The sequence below is a fragment of the Oncorhynchus mykiss genome, unplaced genomic scaffold (assembly GCF_013265735.2).
Source record: "Oncorhynchus mykiss isolate Arlee unplaced genomic scaffold, USDA_OmykA_1.1 un_scaffold_121, whole genome shotgun sequence".
NCBI classification, from domain to species: Eukaryota; Metazoa; Chordata; class Actinopteri; order Salmoniformes; family Salmonidae; genus Oncorhynchus; species Oncorhynchus mykiss.
The window spans coordinates 721,500-743,815 of NW_023493662.1; the positions used below are offsets into that span (position 1 = coordinate 721,500).

At 45.3% G+C, this 22,316-nt stretch overlaps 1 protein-coding gene across 1 annotated transcript; it reads right to left on the reverse strand.

Moving 5' to 3' along the window:
• Positions 1-4,038: 4,038 nt before the first annotated feature.
• On the reverse strand, positions 4,039-16,126 carry LOC110510765 (tripartite motif-containing protein 16). Its single transcript, XM_036972231.1, has 6 exons — positions 15,460-16,126; positions 10,001-10,096; positions 5,705-5,938; positions 5,068-5,227; positions 4,883-4,942; positions 4,039-4,651 (listed from the first exon to the last, which is right to left on the reverse strand). Exons 1-6 carry the CDS (start codon positions 16,054-16,056, stop codon positions 4,143-4,145), a joined length of 1,656 nt encoding a protein of 551 aa, XP_036828126.1. The 5' UTR covers positions 16,057-16,126; the 3' UTR covers positions 4,039-4,142.
• Between the last annotated feature and the right edge of the window lie 6,190 nt (positions 16,127-22,316).

Sequence of the window (22,316 nt, forward strand, 5' to 3'; positions counted from 1 at the left end):
CTCTCCTGCTGGTCAGTATATCATTCCTGTCCCTCACCATTTCCTCCACTGTCCTCTCCTGCTGGTCAGTATATCATTCCTGTCCCTCACCATTTCCTCCACTTTCCCTCACCATTTCCTCCACTGTCCACTCCTGCTGGTCAGTATATCATTCATGTCCCTCACCATTTCCTCCACTTTCCCTCACCATTTCCTCCACTGTCCACTCCTGCTGGTCAGTATATCATTCCTGTCCCTCACCATTTCCTACAATGTCCTCTCCTGCTGGTCAGTATATCATTCCTGTCCCTCACCATTTCCTCCACTGTCCTCTCCTGCTGGTCAGTATATCATTCCTGTCCCTCACCATTTCCTCCACTTTCCCTCACCATTTCCTCCACTGTCCACTCCTGCTGGTCAGTATATCATTCCTGTCCCTCACCATTTCCTCCACTGTCCTCTCCTGCTGGTCAGTATATCATTCCTGTCCCTCACCATTTCCTCCACTGTCCTCTCCTGCTGGTCAGTATATCATTCCTGTCCCTCACCATTTCCTCCACTGTCCTCTCCTGCTGGTCAGTATATCATTCCTGTCCCTCACCATTTCCTCCACTGTCCTCTCCTGCTGGTCAGTATATCATTTCTGTCCCTCACCATTTCCTCCACTGTCCTCTCCTGCTGGTCAGTATATCATTCCTGTCCCTCACCATTTCCTCCACTGTCCTCTCCTGCTGGTCAGTATATCATTCCTGTCCCTCACCATTTCCTCCACTGTCCTCTCCTGCTGGTCAGTATATCATTCCTGTCCCTCACCATTTCCTCCACTGTCCTCTCCTGCTGGTCAGTCAGCACACGACCACCACCATGGGGTCTTCTGTCTATTCTGAGGGTAGAACAGAGTTTTCTGTCAATAGATCCTACTGGAACAATCCTGGAACATGTTGACATGCATTACAATATGTCATTTCCTGTAAAGGTAAAGCATAGTGCACATCCTGCTGACTTACCGCTTTTCTTAGTGAAATGTTCTCATGATGGAATTTGCCAGTTGATCTTTTCAGATTGGGGTGAACTAATGTGTCGGCCTCTGTCATGGTAAGACCTCTGTTGACCACATGATCAACGACGATGGACCGGACTTCATTAGATACAACAGTTCCCTGCCGCCTGCCTCCATCTCTCTGATGTCCACCTCTCTGAGGGCTCCTTAGAGAGGGCTTCATGTTTTGAGTTTGTACTAAGAGTTGTGAAATGTAGCTTTCCTTCTCTACTCCTTACAAATGTAAAAGCATTGGATTGGTGTTGACATGGGGTAGAGGGAGTTTACATATACCAGTCATTTCCTTTAGATCCATGAAGGGAAGTGGACAAGTTCACACTTAGAAAGGAGAGATAATTGTTACACACCCCATGTGTTCTGATAACTACAGGAATGAAACCAGATTGAGGTTGTCTGCTTTCTACACACACACACACACACAGAGAGAGACACACACACACACAGACACACACACACACAGAGAGACACACACACACAGAGAGACACACACACACAGAGAGACACACACACACAGAGACACACACACACAGAGAGAGAACATCAGGTATAGTTGTGTAGATGAGGGAATATGTGATCAGAACCCCTCCAGTCTGGTTAACCACAGTCAGGTCCAGTATGGACTATCAATACAAGTCACCATTCAGAATGTGACCCAGTTCAATGGGTCTGAACAGAACTGGGGGACGTCAGACATCAAGTTGTCTAAACACAACTGGAATATAATTAGTTTGTGATTCATTGTTAATGGATTTTCAATGAGGAACACAGAGGAACAACCCTGACAACACACATAACAAAATAACACTAAAAACAAAGGGGGAGGAAACCACTAAAGTCATGACCATATTGTCATGTTGTGATGACAGGGAGAAACCATCTAACATCTAGAACACTACTTTAGACCTGGTTATAAGATGCCTAGTGCACTACGCAGGGAATAGGGAGCTATTTGGAACAGAGACACTAACTCCTGGATGAAAATCTCTCTCTCCCTCATCTGTCTGATATATCTGCCCATTTCCCCTCCCCTCCTCCCTTTTCATTCTATTCTATCAGCCACACCACTAGCTCACCTCCACACAATACATTTACAAGTTAAAGACACACCTTGGAATAAATAACAAAGGAAAACTATTACTAGATGAAGTTGAGTGTTTTTTATTATTTCCCATCACCATAAATCATATTTAATCACTGAACAGTAGCAGACCTAACTTCATCTGTTCCTGACTCTGGATAGTGGATTAAAAAGACCATCAATCTCCAATGATATTAAAGTACTATTCTGAACATTACTGATATACTGAGTGGCAAGTCAAGATATCTGCTGGTTTTATTGTTTGGTCAACAGCACCACCTGCTGGACAGGTTTAATGATGCTGGACTGAGCAGTATGGGAGGATGAAAGATGACACATTTAGGGCCGGTTTCCTGGACATCTACATTGAACATACTGTTTAGTCCAGGACTAGGATTCATCTGTGTCTGGGAAACCAGACCATATAGTTTAGTAGAAAGTAAGTGATACCAGCTTGTAGTGGGCTGACTAGTCCTGAATTGTCCTTTAGTTCCTGGACCATTTTCCATGCAGCTCCAGGTGACAGAGAACACATCAATTAGGACCGAGCCAACAAGCTGATCAATGATACTGAGGAGAATTACATAGAGACAGAGAACCAACTGAGAAAACATATCAATGGTTCTGAATGACAACCAATATACATCAACACCAGACATCATGATTCATGGAAATGTACAAGATTAAAACATTGTATTGAATTTTAATTAATAACAAATCAGTTTACAGTTTAACCAGCTCAGCTATAGACTACACCAGCATGACTAGTATCTATGTGGACCCTACTACAGTTTAACCAGCTCAGCTATAGACTACACCAGCATGACTAGTATCTATGTGGACCCTACTACAGTTTAACCAGCTCAGCTATAGACTACACCAGCATGACTAGTATCTATGTGGACCCTACTACAGTTTAACCAGCTCAGCTATAGACTACACCAGCATGACTAGTATCTATGTGGACCCTACTACAGTTTAACCAGCTCAGCTATAGACTACACCAGCATGACTAGTATCTATGTGGACCCTACTACAGTTTAACCAGCTCAGCTATAGACTACACCAGCATGACTAGTATCTATGTGGACCCTACTACAGTTTAACCAGCTCAGCTATAGACTACACCAGCATGACTAGTATCTATGTGGACCCTACTACAGTTTAACCAGCTCAGCTATAGACTACACCAGCATGACTAGTATCTATGTGGACCCTACTACAGTTTAACCAGCTCAGCTATAGACTACACCAGCATGACTAGTATCTATGTGGACCCTACTACAGTTTAACCAGCTCAGCTATAGACTACACCAGCATGACTAGTATCTATGTGGACCCTACTACAGTTTAACCAGCTCAGCTATAGACTACACCAGCATGACTAGTATCTATGTGGACCCTACTACAGTTTAACCAGCTCAGCTATAGACTACACCAGCATGACTAGTATCTATGTGGACCCTACTACAGTTTAACCAGCTCAGCTATAGACTACACCAGCATGACTAGTATCTATGTGGACCCTACTACAGTTTAACCAGCTCAGCTATAGACTACACCAGCATGACTAGTATCTATGTGGACCCTACTACAGCTTAACCAGCTCAGCTATAGACTACACCAGCATGACTAGTATCTATGTGGACCCTACTACAGTTTAACCAGTTCAGCTATAGACTACACCAGCATGACTAGTATCTATGTGGACCCTACTACAGTTTAACCAGCTCAGCTATAGACTACACCAGCATGACTAGTATCTATGTGGACCCTACTACAGTTTAACCAGCTCAGCTATAGACTACACCAGCATGACTAGTATCTATGTGGACCCTACTACAGTTTAACCAGCTCAGCTATAGACTACACCAGCATGACTAGTATCTATGTGGACCCTACTACAGTTTAACCAGCTCAGCTATAGACTACACCAGCATGACTAGTATCTATGTGGACCCTACTACAGTTTAACCAGCTCAGCTATAGACTACACCAGCATGACTAGTATCTATGTGGACCCTACTACAGTTTAACCAGCTCAGCAGAACCAGAGAGACCAAACCCAGGATAGAGGGGCTGAGTGAATGTGGTCTGGACTCTGTGGAGGAGGGTCATTGTGTCAGAGACACTGTAGAAGGACAGAGTACCTGCCTTGTGATCCAGGTACACTCCTACTCTGGAGGACTGAGGGCCTGATACTTTAGTCTCAACATTATTGTGTCTGAAACAATAACCACCTCTAGAGCACTGGAAACTCCAGGACTTGTTATTGTCTCCAAATCTACTATCATCCTCTGTTCTGCTGATGTCTTTATATGAGACTGCTATATCAACATAACCAGTCCACTCCACCTCCCAGTAACAGCGTCCAGACAGACCCTCTCTACACAGAACCTGACACCAGCTGGTGAATCTGTCTGGATGGTCAGGATATGGTTGGACTTGGCCTGTAAAGGTCACCTTTCTGTTCCCTTTAGACAGAGAGAGGTGTGTGCCTGCTGTGTTTGGGTCCAGTGTGAGCTGACAGGAATCTGGGAGAAGAGCAGAGACCAATGAGGGGAGTCAGAACAATAAGTTAAGTCAGATACTGTATCTACCCTGTCTTTGATTAGAGCACAGCAGAGATCAAATCAGAGAAATATGAGGAGTCAGATAGATACCCAGTCTTTGATTAGATCTACTATTGCTATATATTTCTAGAGGGATTGTTAGGAGTGTCAGTAAAAAGAGACTGTTAGTTACTTCACAATAAAGAGACTCACATTGTAACAACTGTTCTCTGGTCTTGGGCTCTGGAGGCAGTACAACATCCACTATATTCACTACAGACACACAAACACATTGACAGAGAGAGGGAATGTTATCATCAGACCATATTCCACATGTATATGACTAGTAGGGAACTTTCAATGGTCTAAAGTTGATGTTCTTATTGTTTTCAACACACCTGTAGTGGAGATCTTGGTCCATTCTCCTTTAAGGAAGTCTTCTAGTTTCTCTCTCAGTTCAGACACAGTCTTACTCACATCTCCAAAGTACTGAAGAGGACGGACAACGATGCTGGGTAAGTCTGAAGATACACTGATACTGGAGAGAGACTGATACCTCTGGAGAGAGAGAGAGAGAGAGACTGATAACTCTGGAGAGAGATAGAGAGAGACTGATAAATTCTGGAGAGAGAGAGAGAGAGAGAGAGAGAGAGAGAGAGAGACTGATAACTCTGGAGAGAGAGAGAGAGACTGATAACTGGAGAGAGAGAGAGAGAGACGGACAGAGAGACTGATACCTCTGGAGAGAGAGAGAGAGAGAGACTGATAACTCTGGAGAGAGAGAGAGAGACAGAGAGAGAGACGGACAGAGACAGAGGGACGGACAGAGAGAGAGAGAGAGAGAGAGGGACGGACAGAGAGAGAGAGAGAGAGACGGACAGAGCGAGAGAGAGAGAGACGGACAGAGAGAGAGGGACGGACAGAGAGAGAGAGAGGGACGGACAGACACAGAGAGACAGGACAACATAATGATTGAGATGAATAGTTTCACATGAAGTTAATTTCATATCACATGTAACAAGACAGTTTAGTTACCTGGAGGAAATGGATGTGATCCTCTGTGTGTGAGAGCTGCTCCAGCTCAGTGCTTCTCTTCCTCAGCTCAGCTATCTCCTGCTTCAGTTGCTCCAGGAGTCCTTCAGCTTGACTCACTTGAGCCTTCTCTTGGGCTCTGATCAGCTCCTTCACCTCAGAGCTCCTTCTCTCAATGGAGCGGATCAGCTCAGTAAAGATCTGATCACTGTCCTCCACTGCTGACTGTGCAGAGCGCTGGAGAGAGAGAGAGAAAGAGAGAGAGAGAGAGAGAGAGAGAGAGAGACAGAGAGAGAGAGAGAGAGAGAGAGAGAGAGACAGAGAGAGAGAGAGAGACAGAGAGAGAGAGAGAGACAGAGAGAGAGAGAGAGACAGAGAGAGAGAGAGAGACAGAGAGAGAGAGAGAGAGAGAGAGAGAGAGAGACAGTAGGTTCAGTAGCATCTCTGCACCTCATTGAGTCAGACCTCCGCCACCCTGCTCTCCAGGTCCACCAGGACTTGTCCTCCCTCCTGGACAGACAGGTACAGAACACCTCTTGGTCCTGCTCTACTCTCCTCCCTCCTGGACAGACAGGTACAGAACACCTCTTGGTCCTGCTCTACTCTCCTCCCTCCTGGACAGACAGGTACAGAAAACCTCTTGGTCCTGCTCTACTCTCCTCCCTCCTGGACAGACAGGTACAGAACACCTCTTGGTCCTGCTCTACTCTCCTCCCTCCTGGACAGACAGGTACAGAACACCTCTTGGTCCTGCTCTACTCTCCTCCCTCCTGGACAGACAGGTACAGAACACCTCTTGGTCCCGCTCTACTCTCCTCCCTCCTGGACAGACAGGTACAGAACACCTCTTGGTCCTGCTCTACTCTCCTCCCTCCTGGACAGACAGGTACAGAACACCTCTTGGTCCTGCTCTACTCTCCTCCCTCCTGGACAGACAGGTACAGAACACCTCTTGGTCCTGCTCTACTCTCCTCCCTCCTGGACATACAGGTACAGAACACCTCTTGGTCCTGCTCTACTCTCCTCCCTCCTGGACAGACAGGTACAGAACACCTCTTGGTCCTGCTCTACTCTCCTCCCTCCTGGACAGACAGGTACATAACACCTCTTGGTCCTGCTCTACTCTCCTCCCTCCTGGACATACAGGTACAGAACACCTCTTGGTCCTGCTCTACTCTCCTCCCTCCTGGACAGACAGGTACAGAACACCTCTTGGTCCTGCTCTACTCTCCTCCCTCCTGGACAGACAGGTACATAACACCTCTTGGTCCTGCTCTACTCTCCTCCCTCCTGGACATACAGGTACAGAACACCTCTTGGTCCTGCTCTACTCTCCTCCCTCCTGGACAGACAGGTACAGAACACCTCTTGGTCCTGCTCTACTCTCCTCCCTCCTGGACAGACAGGTACATAACACCTCTTGGTCCTGCTCTACTCTCCTCCCTCCTGAACAGACAGGTAGAGAACACCTCTTGGTCCTGCTCTACTCTCCTCCCTCCTGGACAGACAGGTACAGAACACCTCTTGGTCCTGCTCTACTCTCCTCACTCCTGGACAGACAGGTACAGAACACCTCTTGGTCCTGCTCTACTCTCCTCCCTCCTGGACAGACAGGTACAGAACACCTCCTGGTCCTGCTCTACTCTCCTCCCTCCTGGACAGACAGGTACAGAACACCTCTTGGTCCTGCTCTACTCTCCTCCCTCCTGGACAGACAGGTACAGAACACCTCTTGGTCCTTCTCTACTCTCCTCCCTCCTGGACAGACAGGTACAGAACACCTCTTGGTCCTGCTCTACTCTCCTCCCTCCTGGACAGACAGGTACAGAACACCTCTTGGTCCTGCTCTACTCTCCACCCTCCTGGACAGACAGGTACAGAACACCTCTTGGTCCTGCTCTACTCTCCACCCTCCTGGACAGACAGGTACATAACACCTCTTGGTCCTGCTCTACTCTCCTCCCTCCTGGACAGACAGGTACAGAACACCTCTTGGTCCTGCTCTACTCTCCTCCCTCCTGGACAGACAGGTACAGAACACCTCTTGGTCCTGCTCTACTCTCCTCCCTCCTGGACAGACAGGTACAGAACACCTCTTGGTCCTGCTCTACTCTCCTCCCTCCTGGACAGACAGGTACAGAACACCTCTTGGTCCTGCTCTACTCTCCTCCCTCCTGGACAGACAGGTACAGAACACCTCTTGGTCCTGCTCTACTCTCCTCCCTCCTGGACAGACAGGTACAGAACACCTCTTGGTCCTGCTCTACTCTCCTCCCTCCTGGACAGACAGGTACAGAACACCTCTTGGTCCTGCTCTACTCTCCTCCCTCCTGGACAGACAAGTACAGAACACCTCTTGGTCCTGCTCTACTCTCCTCCTTAAAACTACATTAAATACAACGTTAACTCGATATTATCTGTGTCATTTATAGCCTGGCACAGATAGTAAAACTACATTAAATACAACGTTAACTCGATATTATCTGTGTCATTTATAGCCTGGCACAGATAGTAAAACTACATTAAATACAACGTTAACTAGATATTATCTGTGTCATTTATAGCCTGGCACAGATAGTAAAACTACATTAAATACAACGTTAACTAGATATTATCTGTGTCATTTATAGCCTGGCACAGATAGTAAAACTACATTAAATACAACGTTAACTAGATATTATCTGTGTCATTTATAGCCTGGCACAGATAGTAAAACTACATTAAATACAACGTTAACTAGATATTATCTGTGTCATTTATAGCCTGGCACAGATAGTAAAACTACTGTAGCGACCCGCACAGACAGCTGTGTGTTATGTGTTCGGCTAGTAGGTGGTTGTGTTGTACTTACCAGTTCCCAGTGTTCGCGGGGTCCGACATGCCAATCAACCTGCTATCTGCCAATCACAGGAATGCCTGGGATGTTCTGATGCCGGGCATCCTGGTGGTTGGCGGAGTGGCGTGGAGGGGGCGGGGCATTGGAAGTTAAGGTTCAGCCTTTGTTCTCTCTCTTACGTCTGGGCTTCACAAGAGAAGGTCCCGATTGGCTTGTGGGGTATCTTTCATTTATTTGGCGTGAGCTAAGGCCAAACAGTAGCCTGTGTAAAGTTGCTAATAAACCGTCAATTCGTAACTCAATCCTCTGTCTGGACAATTGTTCCTTTATGATCTAGTCAGGTCATTACACTACATTAAATACAACGTTAACTAGATATCATCGCCACATAACTTATGTCGAATTTAAAAGACACCGTTACCGCTAGTAACGTCTGTTACACTGTAACTTACAGGCAGCCTCACATAAAAACCTATTGGTTAACAAAGCTTTGATTATGACCAAAGTCTATAGTAGTGAAAACTCTCTCTCTCTATTCTAACTTACCACACATTCACATCACTGCCTCGACATGAATGTGTCCTGTCAGAGCCGTTTCCTGTCCGTTAACTGTTAACAGTCTCGAGCCACAGCTTAACCAATGAGCTACAAGGAGGACTGACAGTCACGAGCGGTGCAGCAGCCTCTGCAGCAGCAGCCTCCCCCGGGTCCTAGTGCCCGCCCGGTAAGACGGTTAAGATGCGATGGAACGGTTGACGGAGAGAAAATAAATCACAGAGAAAATATATTGACTGATATATTGAATTGTTTAGGGAAGCTTTAGCTTTGGCTTTAATACATTCTGAAAATACTTGAAAACCAAAAGAGAAAAGAATAGTAGCCCTCCTCAGGAACAACAAAACCCTCACAGACCAACTTCTTCTTCTATGATCTAATGGAGGTCCTCAAACCACCTTTAAAAGTGCATGGCGCCACCTACTGTTCTGGAGTGTAATCAATCACGGTTTACACCTCTCTAAATCCTCCTACCTAACTCAGTACTTCTGAGAAAATAAAAGAGTCCTACTAACTTCTGATAGACCCTCCCCCATCCCCCAAATCCCTTCCAAGTTTAATGTTTACTGTTCATTTCTGATTGTTAATTTCACTTTTGTTTATTGTCTATTAAACTTGCTTTGGCAATGTAAACATATATTTCCATGCCAATAAAGCCCTATGAATTTAATTCAATTGAGAGAGAGACAGTTCCATTTTAATGTATAGGGGACATGAGTCGTCATGGTTACTCATGGTTATGTGATGAGGCAGCCCAGTCAGTTACATGAACCAGCCTATTCTCTGAAAGGGGTCCAGACAGCCTGTTCCCAACAGTGGGGTCAGTGGGATTGGACAGGGGCCCCTCTCTCTCTCTGACTGGAGGAGAGAAGTGAAATGGTGTGTCTCCTCTGGTCAACAATACTCACCTTGAGAGACTCCACAGCCTCTTGGAGCTCCTTCAGCTGCTTCTCTCTCTCCTGGAATCTCTGCTGGACCTTCTGCTGACTCATCCCCAGCTGCCTCTGTGGAGAATCACTCTTCAATGAGCTATCAAGTTTTATTGGTCCAGTAGATCAATAGTATAGTAATGTGACATAGGGCCGATAGAATATAGGGATACAAATATAGAGGAAGTGTCTGTGTGAAAATATATTATTATGTAGTCATGTGAATAATTATAGATTTAACAGAACACAAATCAGGGAGCTGTTTGGGTGTTTGGTAACTAATGATAATGATGTTTGGTAACTAATGATAATGATGTTTGGTAACTAATGATAATGATGTTTGGTAACTAATGATAATGATGTTTGGTAACTAATGATAATGATGTTTGGTAACTAATGATAATGATGTTTGGTAACTAATGATAATGATGTTTGGTAACTAATGATAATGATGTTTGGTAACTAATGATAATGATGTTTGGTAACTAATGATAATGATGTTTGGTAACTAATGATAATGATGTTTGGTAACTAATGATAATGATGTTTGGTAACTAATGATAATGATGTTTGGTAACTAATATTATTTAGTTTATTTTTACTTTATTTCACCTTTATTTAACCAAGTAGGCTAGTTGAGAACAAGTTCTCATTTGCAACTGCGACCTGTCCAAGATAAAGCAAAGCAATTCGACACATTCAACAACAACGAGTTACACATGGAATAAACAAAACATACAGTCAATAATACAGTAGAAAAATAAGTCTATATACAATGTGAGCAAATGAGGTGAGATAAGGGAGGTAAAGGCAAAAAAAGGCCATGGTGGCAAAGTAAATACAATATAGCAAGTAAAACACTGGAATGGGAGATTTGCAGTGGAAGAATGTGCAAAGTAGAAATACAAATAATGGGGTGCAAAGGAGCAAAATAAATAAATAAATACAGTAGGGAAAGAGGGAGTTGTTTGGCTAAATTATAGATGGGCTATGTACAGGTGCAGTAATCTGTGAGCTGCTCTGACAGCTGGTGCTTAAAGCTAGTGAGGGAGATAAGTGTTTCCAGCTTCAGATATTTTTGCAGTTCATTCCAGTCATTGGCAGCAGAAAACTGGAAGGAAAGACGACCAAAGGAGGAATTGGCTTTGGGGATGACCAGTGAGATATACCTGCTGGAGCGCGTGCTACGAGTGTTTGCTGCTATGGTGACCAGTGAGCTGAGATAAGGTAGGGCTTTACCTAGCAGAGACTTGTAGATAACCTGTAGCCAGTGGGTTTGGCAACGAGAATGAAGCAAGGGCCAACCAACGAGAGTGTACAGGTTTTATTTATTTAACCTTTATTTAACCAGGTAGGCTAGTTGAGAACAAGTTCTAATTTGCAACTGCGACCTGGCCAAGATAAAGCATAGCAGTGTGAACAGACAACACAGAGTTACACATGGAGTAAACAAATGTTGGGGGCTTTGGCGGGTTGCTGTGGAGGGTGCCGGGAAGTTGACCGGGGTAGCGGTAGAAGGGTGGAAAGCATGGCCAGCCATAGAAAAATGCTTATTGCAATTGTCAATTATGGTGGATGTATCAGTGGTGACAGTGTTTCCTATCCTCAGAGCAGTGGACAGCTGGAAGGAGGTGCTCTTATTCTCCATGGACTTTACAGTGTCCCAGAACTTTTTTGAATTAGTACTACAGGATGCAAATTTCTGTTTGAAAAAGCTCGCCTTAGCTTTTCTAACTGCCTTTGTATATTTGTTCCTAACTTCCCTGAAATGATGATAATGGTGTTTGATAATGAATAACAATGATGTTTAATAATGAATAACAATAAATAATAATGGTGTTTGATTTGTAGGATTCTATCTAGAAATATACTTATTGATGTTACCATTCTAGAATGTATTGATGAATTTACATGTATAAGGAATGTATATGTTGGGTCAATGAAGGGTGGATAGGAACTTGGTGTATGGAAAGTTACTGAGAGAGATAAGGGGAAGTGCTGAAATATTGAATATCAATGTTCCTAAAAAGGGAGACAAAGGGCAACTAGTTTCAGTCTCTGATGAGGCAGGCCAGCTGCAGAACTAGGGAGGAGCCAGGAATTCAACAGTCTAGTTAGTCTCTGATAAGGCAGGCCAGCTGCAGAACTAGGGAGGAGCCAGGAATTCAACAGTCTAGTTAGTCTCTGATAAGGCAGGCCAGCTGCAGAACTAGGGAGGAGCCAGGAATTCAACAGTCTAGTTAGTCTCTGATGAGGCAGGCCAGCTGCAGAACTAGGGAGGAGCCAGGAATTCAACAGTCTAGTTAGTCTCTGATAAGGCAGGCCAGCTGCAGAACTAGGGAGGAGCCAGGAATTCAACAGTCTAGTTAGTCTCTGATAAGGCAGGCCAGCTGCAGAACTAGGGAGGAGCCAGGAATTCAACAGTCTAGTTAGTCTCTGATAAGGCAGGCCAGCTGCAGAACTAGGGAGGAGCCAGGAATTCAACAGTCTAGTTAGTCTCTGATAAGGCAGGCCAGCTTCAGAACTAGGGAGGAGCCAGGAATTCAACAGTCTAGTTAGTCTCTGATAAGGCAGGCCAGCTGCAGAACTAGGGAGGAGCCAGGAATTCAACAGTCTAGTTAGTCTCTGATGAGGCAGGCCAGCTGCAGAACTAGGGAGGAGCCAGGAATTCAACAGTCTAGTTAGTCTCTGATAAGGCAGGCCAGCTGCAGAACTAGGGAGGAGCCAGGAATTCAACAGTCTAGTTAGTCTCTGATAAGGCAGGCCAGCTGCAGAACTAGGGAGGAGCCAGGAATTCAACAGTCTAGTTAGTCTCTGATAAGGCAGGCCAGCTGCAGAACTAGGGAGGAGCCAGGAATTCAACAGTCTAGTTAGTATCTGATAAGGCAGGCCAGCTTCAGAACTAGGGAGGAGCCAGGAATTCAACAGTCTAGTTAGTCTCTGATAAGGCAGGCCAGCTGCAGAACTAGGGAGGAGCCAGGAATTCAACAGTCTAGTTAGTCTCTGATGAGGCAGGCCAGCTGCAGAACTAGGGAGGAGCCAGGAATTCAACAGTCTAGTTAGTCTCTGATAAGGCAGGCCAGCTGCAGAACTAGGGAGGAGCCAGGAATTCAACAGTCTAGTTAGTTAGTCTCTGATGAGGCAGGCCAGCTGCAGAACTAGGGAGGAGCCAGGAATTCAACAGTCTAGTTAGTCTCTGATAAGGCAGGCCAGCTGCAGAACTAGGGAGGAGCCAGGAATTCAACAGTCTAGTTAGTCTCTGATAAGGCAGGCCAGCTGCAGAACTAGGGAGGAGCCAGGAATTCAACAGTCTAGTTAGTCTCTGATAAGGCAGGCCAGCTTCAGAACTAGGGAGGAGCCAGGAATTCAACAGTCTAGTTAGTCTCTGATAAGGCAGGCCAGCTGCAGAACTAGGGAGGAGCCAGGAATTCAACAGTCTAGTTAGTCTCTGATGAGGCAGGCCAGCTGCAGAACTAGGGAGGAGCCAGGAATTCAACAGTCTAGTTAGTTTCTGATAAGGCAGGCCAGCTGCAGAACTAGGGAGGAGCCAGGAATTCAACAGTCTAGTTTCCGTCTCTGATAAGGCAGGCCAGCTGCAGAACTAGGGAGGAGCCAGGAAATCAACAGTCTAGTTAGTCTCTGATAAGGCAGGCCAGCTGCAGAACTAGGGAGGAGCCAGGAATTCAACAGTCTAGTTAGTCTCTGATAAGGCAGGCCAGCTGCAGAACTAGGGAGGAGCCAGGAATTCAACAGTCTAGTTAGTCTCTGATAAGGCAGGCCAGCTGCAGAACTAGGGAGGAGCCAGGAATTCAACAGTCTAGTTAGTCTCTGATAAGGCAGGCCAGCTGCAGAACTAGGGAGGAGCCAGGAATTCAACAGTCTAGTTAGTCTCTGATAAGGCAGGCCAGCTGCAGAACTAGGGAGGAGCCAGGAATTCGGCTCAAGTTCAAGTCAACACGATGAAGTGTGAAGAAACCTCTGGGAGGGGGGCCAGAGGGGCCCACCACAACAACCCTCCTACTACAGTCATCTCACACACATACACTTCCACACCCACCAAGGTTCTTGCATCAGGCAGGGCCATGACTACACCAGTGAGAGGAACCAATTCAGTTCCTGCCTAGTAACAGAGATGTATTGGCTGTCTAGATGTGTAAGGAGTTGGTCCTGCCTAGTAACAGAGATGTATCGGCTGTCTAGATGTGTAAGGAGTTGGTCCTGCCTAGTAACAGAGATGTATTGGCTGTCTAGATGTGTAAGGAGTTGGTCCTGCCTAGTAACAGAGATGTATCGGCTGTCTTGATGTGTAAGGAGTTGGTCCTGCCTAGTAACAGAGATGTATTGGCTGTCTAGATGTGTAAGGAGTTGGTCCTGCCTAGTAAAAGAGATGTGTTGGCTGTCTAGATGTGTAAGGAGTTGGTCCTGCCTAGTAACAGAGATGTATCGGCTGTCTTGATGTGTAAGGAGTTGGTCCTGCCTAGTAACAGAGATGTATTGGCTGTCTATATGTGTAAGGAGTTGGTCCTGCCTAGTAAAAGAGATGTGTTGGCTGTCTAGATGTGTAAGGAGTTGGTCCTGCCTAGTAACAGAGATGTATTGGCTGTCTAGATGTGTAAGGAGTTGGTCCTGCCTAGTAACAGAGATGTATTGTCTGTCTAGATGTGTAAGGAGTTGGTCCTGCCTAGTAACATAGATGTATTGTCTGTCTAGATGTGTAAGGAGTTGGTCCTGCCTAGTAACAGAGATGTATTGGCTGTCTAGATGTGTAAGGAGTTGGTTCTGCCTAGTAACAGAGATGTGTTGGCTGTCTAGATGTGTAAGGAGTTGGTCTTGCCCAGTAACATAGATGTATTGGCTGTCTAGATGTGTAAGGAGTTGGTCCTGCCTAGTAACAGAGATGTATCGGCTGTCTTGATGTGTAAGGAGTTGGTCCTGCCTAGTAACAGAGATGTGTTGGCTGTCTAGATGTATAAGGAGTTGTTCCTGCCAAGTAACAGAGATGTATTGTCTGTCTAGATGTGTAAGGAGTTGGTCCTGCCTAGTAACAGAGATGTGTTGGCTGTCTAGATGTGTAAGGAGTTGGTCCTGACTAGTAACAGAGATGTTTTGGCTGTCTAGGTGTGTAAGGAGTTGGTCCTGCCTAGTATGAGGTTATAAACATATGTTCTTGTATAATCACACATTGTCTTTGCAGCTGTATGACCCAGTGGGTGAATAAACTTGGTTTGAGTTTTTACTCTGATCAGAACCTAACAGACTTTAGAAAATGGTGATATATTTGGAGAATCTGGGTTAACATATCTATATAGTCAAGGTTTGTGTTCATATTTGTGGATCCATTTCATTATAATGATCTCATATTCAAACAGCCTTAGTTCCTACTGTATCTTTAATTCTTTGTTTATCAGACAGTCACCAACAAGTTGTTCTGGTCTTACCTGTTTCCCAGTCCTCTCTGCTGCAGCTGACACTGTATCATGGCCTTTATGTTCATCCATCACACACTGATAACAGATACACTGCTGATCGGTACGACAGTAAACCTCCAGCAGTTTGTCATGATGAGAGCAGATCTTCTCCTGTAGATGTGCGGTGGCTTTGACCAGCTTGTGCTTCTTCAAAGCAGGAGATTCATAGTGAGATTGGAGATGAGTCTCACAGTAAGAGGCCACACACGCCAGACAGGACATGAGGGCTTTCTGCTTTCTGGTCCCAGTGCAGACATCACACGCCACATCTCCAGGTCCAGCATAGCACAGAGCAGGAGGGGGAGCAGCCTGGAGTCCTGTCTTCCTCAGTTTCTCCACCAGCTCAGCCAACATGTTATTCTTCCTCAGATTAGGCCTTGGAGTGAAGGTCTCTCTGCACTGAGGACAGCTATAGACCCCTTTCAGGACATCCTGATCCCAGCAGCCCTCAATACAGCTCCTACAGTAACTGTGTCCACAGGCAGTAGTGACCGGCTCCTTCAGTAGATCCAGACAGACAGAACAACAGAACTGGTCCTGGTCCAGCAGAACTCCCTGCTGAGCCATTTGGACGGTTGTTCACTCTCACACAGACAGACGACACAGAGACTCAGATCAGTTTTGTTTTCACAGAAGTTAGTTTTGGGGAGGTGTGGACTTTCTGGTTCTGCCAGACAGGTGAGTTTAGAGGGATGGAAGGAGGGAGGGAGAGAGAACTGAATGCAACGTTGAGAAGAAGGAGGGAGTGAGAGAGGGAGGGGTTACAGAGAGGGAGGGGTTAGAGAGAGGGAGGGGTTCGAGGGAGGGAGGGGTTAGAGGGAGGGAGGGGTTGGAGGAAGAGAGAAGGAGACAAATATTTTAGTTCCCAGGTTAGGACCCTTAATATTAAATAGAGTGGTTAGAATATATTAAGGGTAACAGTTTCTATGAAGTAAATATCTATAATTATTTTAATGACCTTTATAATGCCTTATAACTCACTTATGTATTATAACACTGATTATAAGTGTCTATAATGATTAATACGTGGTTGTAATGAGGAGGGAACTTGATATTGATACAATGTACTGTAGGTGAAATGAATACTGTATGTATTGACTGATCATTGAGAATGAGGTAATACTTTACATTACAGTGTGGTTATTACTGACAGGTCTAGGGTCAGGGTTAGAGGTACTACATTCAGCAGTAACCCTAGAATGGAACACTTTACATTACAGTGTGGTTATTACTGACAGGTCTAGGGTCAGGGTTAGAGGTACTACATTCAGCAGTAACCCTAGAATGGAACACTTTACATTACAGTGTGGTTATTACTGACAGGTCTAGGATCAGGGTTAGAGGTACTACATTCAGCAGTAACCCTAGAATGGAACACTTTACATTACAGTGTGGTTATTACTGACAGGTCTAGGATCAGGGTTAGAGGTACTACATTCAGCAGTAACCCTAGAATGGAACACTTTACATTACAGTGTGGTTATTACTGACAGGTCTAGGGTCAGGGTTAGAGGTACTACATTCAGCAGTAACCCTAGAATGGAACACTTTACATTACAGTGTGGTTATTACTGACAGGTCTAGGGTCAGGGTTAGAGGTACTACATTCAGCAGTAACCCTAGAATGGAACACTTTACATTACAGTGTGGTTATTACTGACAGGTCTAGGGTCAGGGTTAGAGGTACTACATTCAGCAGTAACCCTAGAATGGAACACTTTACATTACAGTTTGGTTATTACTGACAGGTCTAGGGTCAGGGTTAGAGGTACTACATTCAGCAGTAACCCTAGAATGGAACACTACATTACAGTGTGGTTATTACTGACAGGTCTAGGATCAGGGTTAGAGGTACTACATTCAGCAGTAACCCTAGAATGGAACACTACATTACAGTGTGGTTATTACTGACAGGTCTAGGATCAGGGTTAGAGGTACTACATTCAGCAGTAACCCTAGAATGGAACACTTTACATTACAGTGTGGTTATTACTGACAGGTCTAGGATCAGGGTTAGAGGTACTACATTCAGCAGTAACCCTAGAATGGAACACTTTACATTACAGTGTGGTTATTACTGACAGGTCTAGGATCAGGGTTAGAGGTACTACATTCAGCAGTAACCCTAGAATGGAACACTTTACATTACAGTGTGGTTATTACTGACAGGTCTAGGGTCAGGGTTAGAGGTACTACATTCAGCAGTAACCCTAGAATGGAACACTACATTACAGTGTGGTTATTACTGACAGGTCTAGGATCAGGGTTAGAGGTACTACATTCAGCAGTAACCCTAGAATGGAACACTTTACATTACAGTGTGGTTATTACTGACAGGTCTAGGATCAGGGTTAGAGGTACTACATTCAGCAGTAACCCTAGAATGGAACACTTTACATTACAGTGTGGTTATTACTGACAGGTCTAGGGTCAGGGTTATAGGTACTACATTCAGCAGTAACCCTAGAATGGAACACTTTACATTACAGTGTGGTTATTACTGACAGGTCTAGGATCAGGGTTAGAGACATATCTAGGACTAAAAAGAGAAGACGTTTTACAATCAGAGTTCTTTGTGTCTCTTCTTAGTCACACAGATCCCCCACATCTTATAGGTGGACGGGGTTATGAACATATACAATACATTATTTCTGAAACCAGATGAAATTAAACTGTCTTTCAGCAGGAAAAGCTTCTCTAATAATCCTAACCATGGCTGGGTGTCTTCAGAGACTGAGAGGTAGAGAGACACACTGTCAAGGTGACAGGTATCCTAGTGGTTTAGAGACTGAGAGGTACAGAGACACACTGTCAAGGTGACAGGTATCCTAGTGGTTTAGAGACTGAGAGGTACAGAGACACACTGTCAAGGTGACAGGTATCCTAGTGGTTCAGAGACTGAGAGGTATAGAGACACACTGTCAAGGTGACAGGTATCCTAGTGGTTTAGAGACTGAGAGGTAGAGAGACACACTGTCAAGGTGACAGGTATCCTAGTGGTTTAGAGACTGAGAGGTACAGAGACACACTGTCAAGGTGACAGGTATCCTAGTGGTTTAGAGACTGAGAGGTACAGAGACACACTGTCAAGGTGACAGGTATCCTAGTGGTTTAGAGACTGAGAGGTACAGAGACACACTGTCAAGGTGACAGGTATCCTAGTGGTTTAGAGACTGAGAGTTATAGAGACGCACTGTCAAGATGACAGGTATCCTAGTGGTTCAGAGACTGAGAGGTAGAGAGACACACTGTCAAGGTGACAGGTATCCTAGTGGTTTAGAGACTGAGAGGTATAGAGACACACTGTCAAGGTGACAGGTATCCTAGTGGTTCAGAGACTGAGAGGTATAGAGACACACTGTCAAGGTGACAGGTATCCTAGTGGTTTAGAGACTGAGAGGTAGAGAGACACACTGTCAAGGTGACAGGTATCCTAGTGGTTCAGAGACTGAGAGGTATAGAGACACACTGTCAAGGTGACAGGTATCCTAGTGGTTTAGAGACTGAGAGGTAGAGAGACACACTGTCAAGGTGACAGGTATCCTAGTGGTTTAGAGACTGAGAGGTACAGAGACACACTGTCAAGGTGACAGGTATCCTAGTGGTTTAGAGACTGAGAGGTACAGAGACACACTGTCAAGGTGACAGGTATCCTAGTGGTTTAGAGACTGAGAGGTAGAGAGACACACTGTCAAGGTGACAGGTATCCTAGTGGTTTAGAGACTGAGAGGTAGAGAGACACACTGTCAAGGTGACAGGTATCCTAGTGGTTTAGAGACTGAGAGGTAGAGAGACACACTGTCAAGGTGACAGGTATCCTAGTGGTTTAGCGACTGAGAGGTAGAGAGACACACTGTCAAGGTGACAGGTATCCTAGTGGTTTAGAGACTGAGAGGTAGAGAGACACACTGTCAAGGTGACAGGTATCCTAGTGGTTTAGCGACTGAGAGGTAGAGAGACACACTGTCAAGGTGACAGGTATCCTAGTGGTTTAGAGACTGAGAGGTAGAGAGACACACTGTCAAGGTGCCAGGTATCCTTGTGGTTTAGAGACTGAGAGGTACAGAGACACATTGTCAAGGTGACAGGTATCCTAGTGGTTTAGAGACTGAGAGGTACAGAGACACACTGTCAAGGTGACAGGTATCCTAGTGGTTTAGAGACACACTGTCAAGGTGACAGGTATCCTAGTGGTTTAGAGACTGAGAGGTACAGAGACACACTGTCAAGGTGACAGGTATCCTAGTGGCTTAGAGACTGAGAGGTACAGAGACACACTGTCAAGGTGACAGGTATCCTAGTGGTTTAGAGACTGAGAGGTATAGAGACAAGTCAAAACATCTGGCTCTTTCATGTCCAAACTCTTATTCTATTCTAGTCATTATATGATATTGTATTATATAATATGATGATATATTACATCCATAGAATCCACTCAGTGTAATGATGACTGTGTGTTGTGTACATTGATTGAATGGTTAGTACTCTCTCTCTGTATTCACAGTTTAAATCCCAAGAGACCAGGAGACCTAAAGGAAGCATTCAACACTGCATCCCTTCATCCAGTCATAGTAAACTGTCTGTCTGTCTGTCTGTCTGTCTGTCTGTCTGTCTGTCTGTCTGTCTGTCTGTCTGTCTGTCTGTCTGTCTGTCTGTCTGTCTGTCTCTATCTGTCTGTCTGTCTGTCTGTCTGTCTGTCTGTCTGTCTGTCTGTCTGTCTGTCTCTCTACTGTGACAGATGTAAATACAACCAACTTCTCTGAGGTGGTTGTTGTTTCTGTCTGTGCTGCACAGCTATTTTCAGTTCTCTCCAGAGATGGTAGATCAGGTTCAACTCTGGCTGGGCCAGTCAAAGACATTCAGAGACTTGTCCCAAAGCCACTCCTGAGTTGTCTTGGCTGTGTGCTTAGGGCTGTTGTACTGTTGGAAGGTGAATCTTCACCCCAGTCTGAGATCCTGAGCGCTCTGAAGCAGGTTTTCATATTGGATCTATCTGTACTTTGCTCTGTTCATCTTGCCCTCAATCCTGACTAGTCTCCCAGTCCGTGCCGCTCAAAAACATCCCCACAGCATGATGCTGCCACCCCCAGGTTTTATCCAGATGTAATGCTTGGCATTCAGGCCATAGAGTTCAATCTTGGTTTTATCAGAACAGAGAATCTTATTTCTCATGGTCTGAGAGTTCGTTACGTTCGTTAGGTGCCTTTTGGCAAACTCCAAGCGGGCTGTCATGTGCCTTTTACTGAGGAGTGGCTTCCGTCTGGCCACGCAAACATATAGATAGGCCTGATTGTGGGAGTGCTGCAGAGATGGTTGTCCTTCTGGAAGGTTCTCCCATCTCCACAGAGGAACTCTGGAGCTCTGTTAGAGTGGCCATCAGGTTATTGGTCACCTACCTGACAAAGGCTCTTCTCTCCCGAATGCTCAGTTTTTCGGGTGGCCAGCTTGAAGGAAGAGTCTTGGTGATTCCAAATTTCTTAATTTAAGAATGATGGAGGCCACTGTGTTCTTGGGGACCTTCAATTCTGCAGAAATGTTTTGGTACCCTTCCCCAGATCTGTGCCTTAACACAATCCTGTCTCGGAGCTCTGCGGACAATTCCTTTTCCCTCATGGCTGGTTTTTGCTCTGACATGTAGTGTATTGGACCTTATATAGACAGGTACACACCTGGTCAGAGAAACCACAACCTTCTGGCCTGCAGCCCTGTGTGCTGTCAGAGAACCCACAACCTTCTGGCCAGCAGCCCTGTGTGCTATCAGAGAACCCACAACCTTCTGGCCAGCAGTCCTGTGTTCTGTCAGAGAACCCTCAACCTTCTGGCCAGCAGTCCTGTGTGCTGTCAGGATGAAGAACAGTTTGTTCAACTGCAGAGACCAATCACAGTCCCTGGTCTGTCCTAGAAGTAGTGGTAAACAGTTGTTTTCTGCTATCCACTTAATGTGTCTCTCTGCCTAGTAGGTCTATCAATGAATCATATCATCTCTTTGATCATTACGTTAAGCCTACTACTAACTTCCATGTCTATATTGTCATCCACCTGAACTCAACCCGGTTGATGCTGTCCTCTATTGCTGGTCTCTATTGAAGCTGGGTTGTGTTCACACAACATAATGTCTATATTGTCATCCACCTGAACTCAACCCGGTTGATGCTGTCCTCTGTTGCTGGTCTCTTTTGAAGCTGGGTTGTGTTCACACACCATAATGTCTATATTGTCATCCACCTGAACTCAACCCTGTTGATGCTGTCCTCTGTTGCTGGTCTCTTTTGAAGCTGGGTTGTGTTCACACACCATAATGTCTATATTGTCATCCACCTGAACTCAACCCTGTTGATGCTGTCCTCTGTTGCTGGTCTCTATTGAAGCTGGGTTGTGTTCACACACCATAATGTCTATATTGTCATCCACCTGAACTCAACCCTGTTGATGCTGTCCTCTGTTGCTGGTCTCTATTGAAGCTGGGTTGTGTTCACACACCATAATGTCTATATTGTCATCCACCTGAACTCAACCCTGTTGATGCTGTCCTCTGTTGCTGGTCTCTATTGAAGCTGGGTTGTGTTCACACACCATAATGTCTATATTGTCATCCACCTGAACTCAACCCGGTTGATGCTGTCCTCTGTTGCTGGTCTCTATTGAAGCTGGGTTGTGTTCATTTGAGCACAAATCATAACAAAATGTGTTGCAAAACTAAACAGTCATTTGACATTGAACAATTTCAGATAGTTTTCTACCTCCTGTTTCACTGTGTTTTCTTCTGTATTGAGTTTCTAAACACGACCCTGTCCGTTATTGACTTCTTCTCTGTCCGTCTCTGTAGT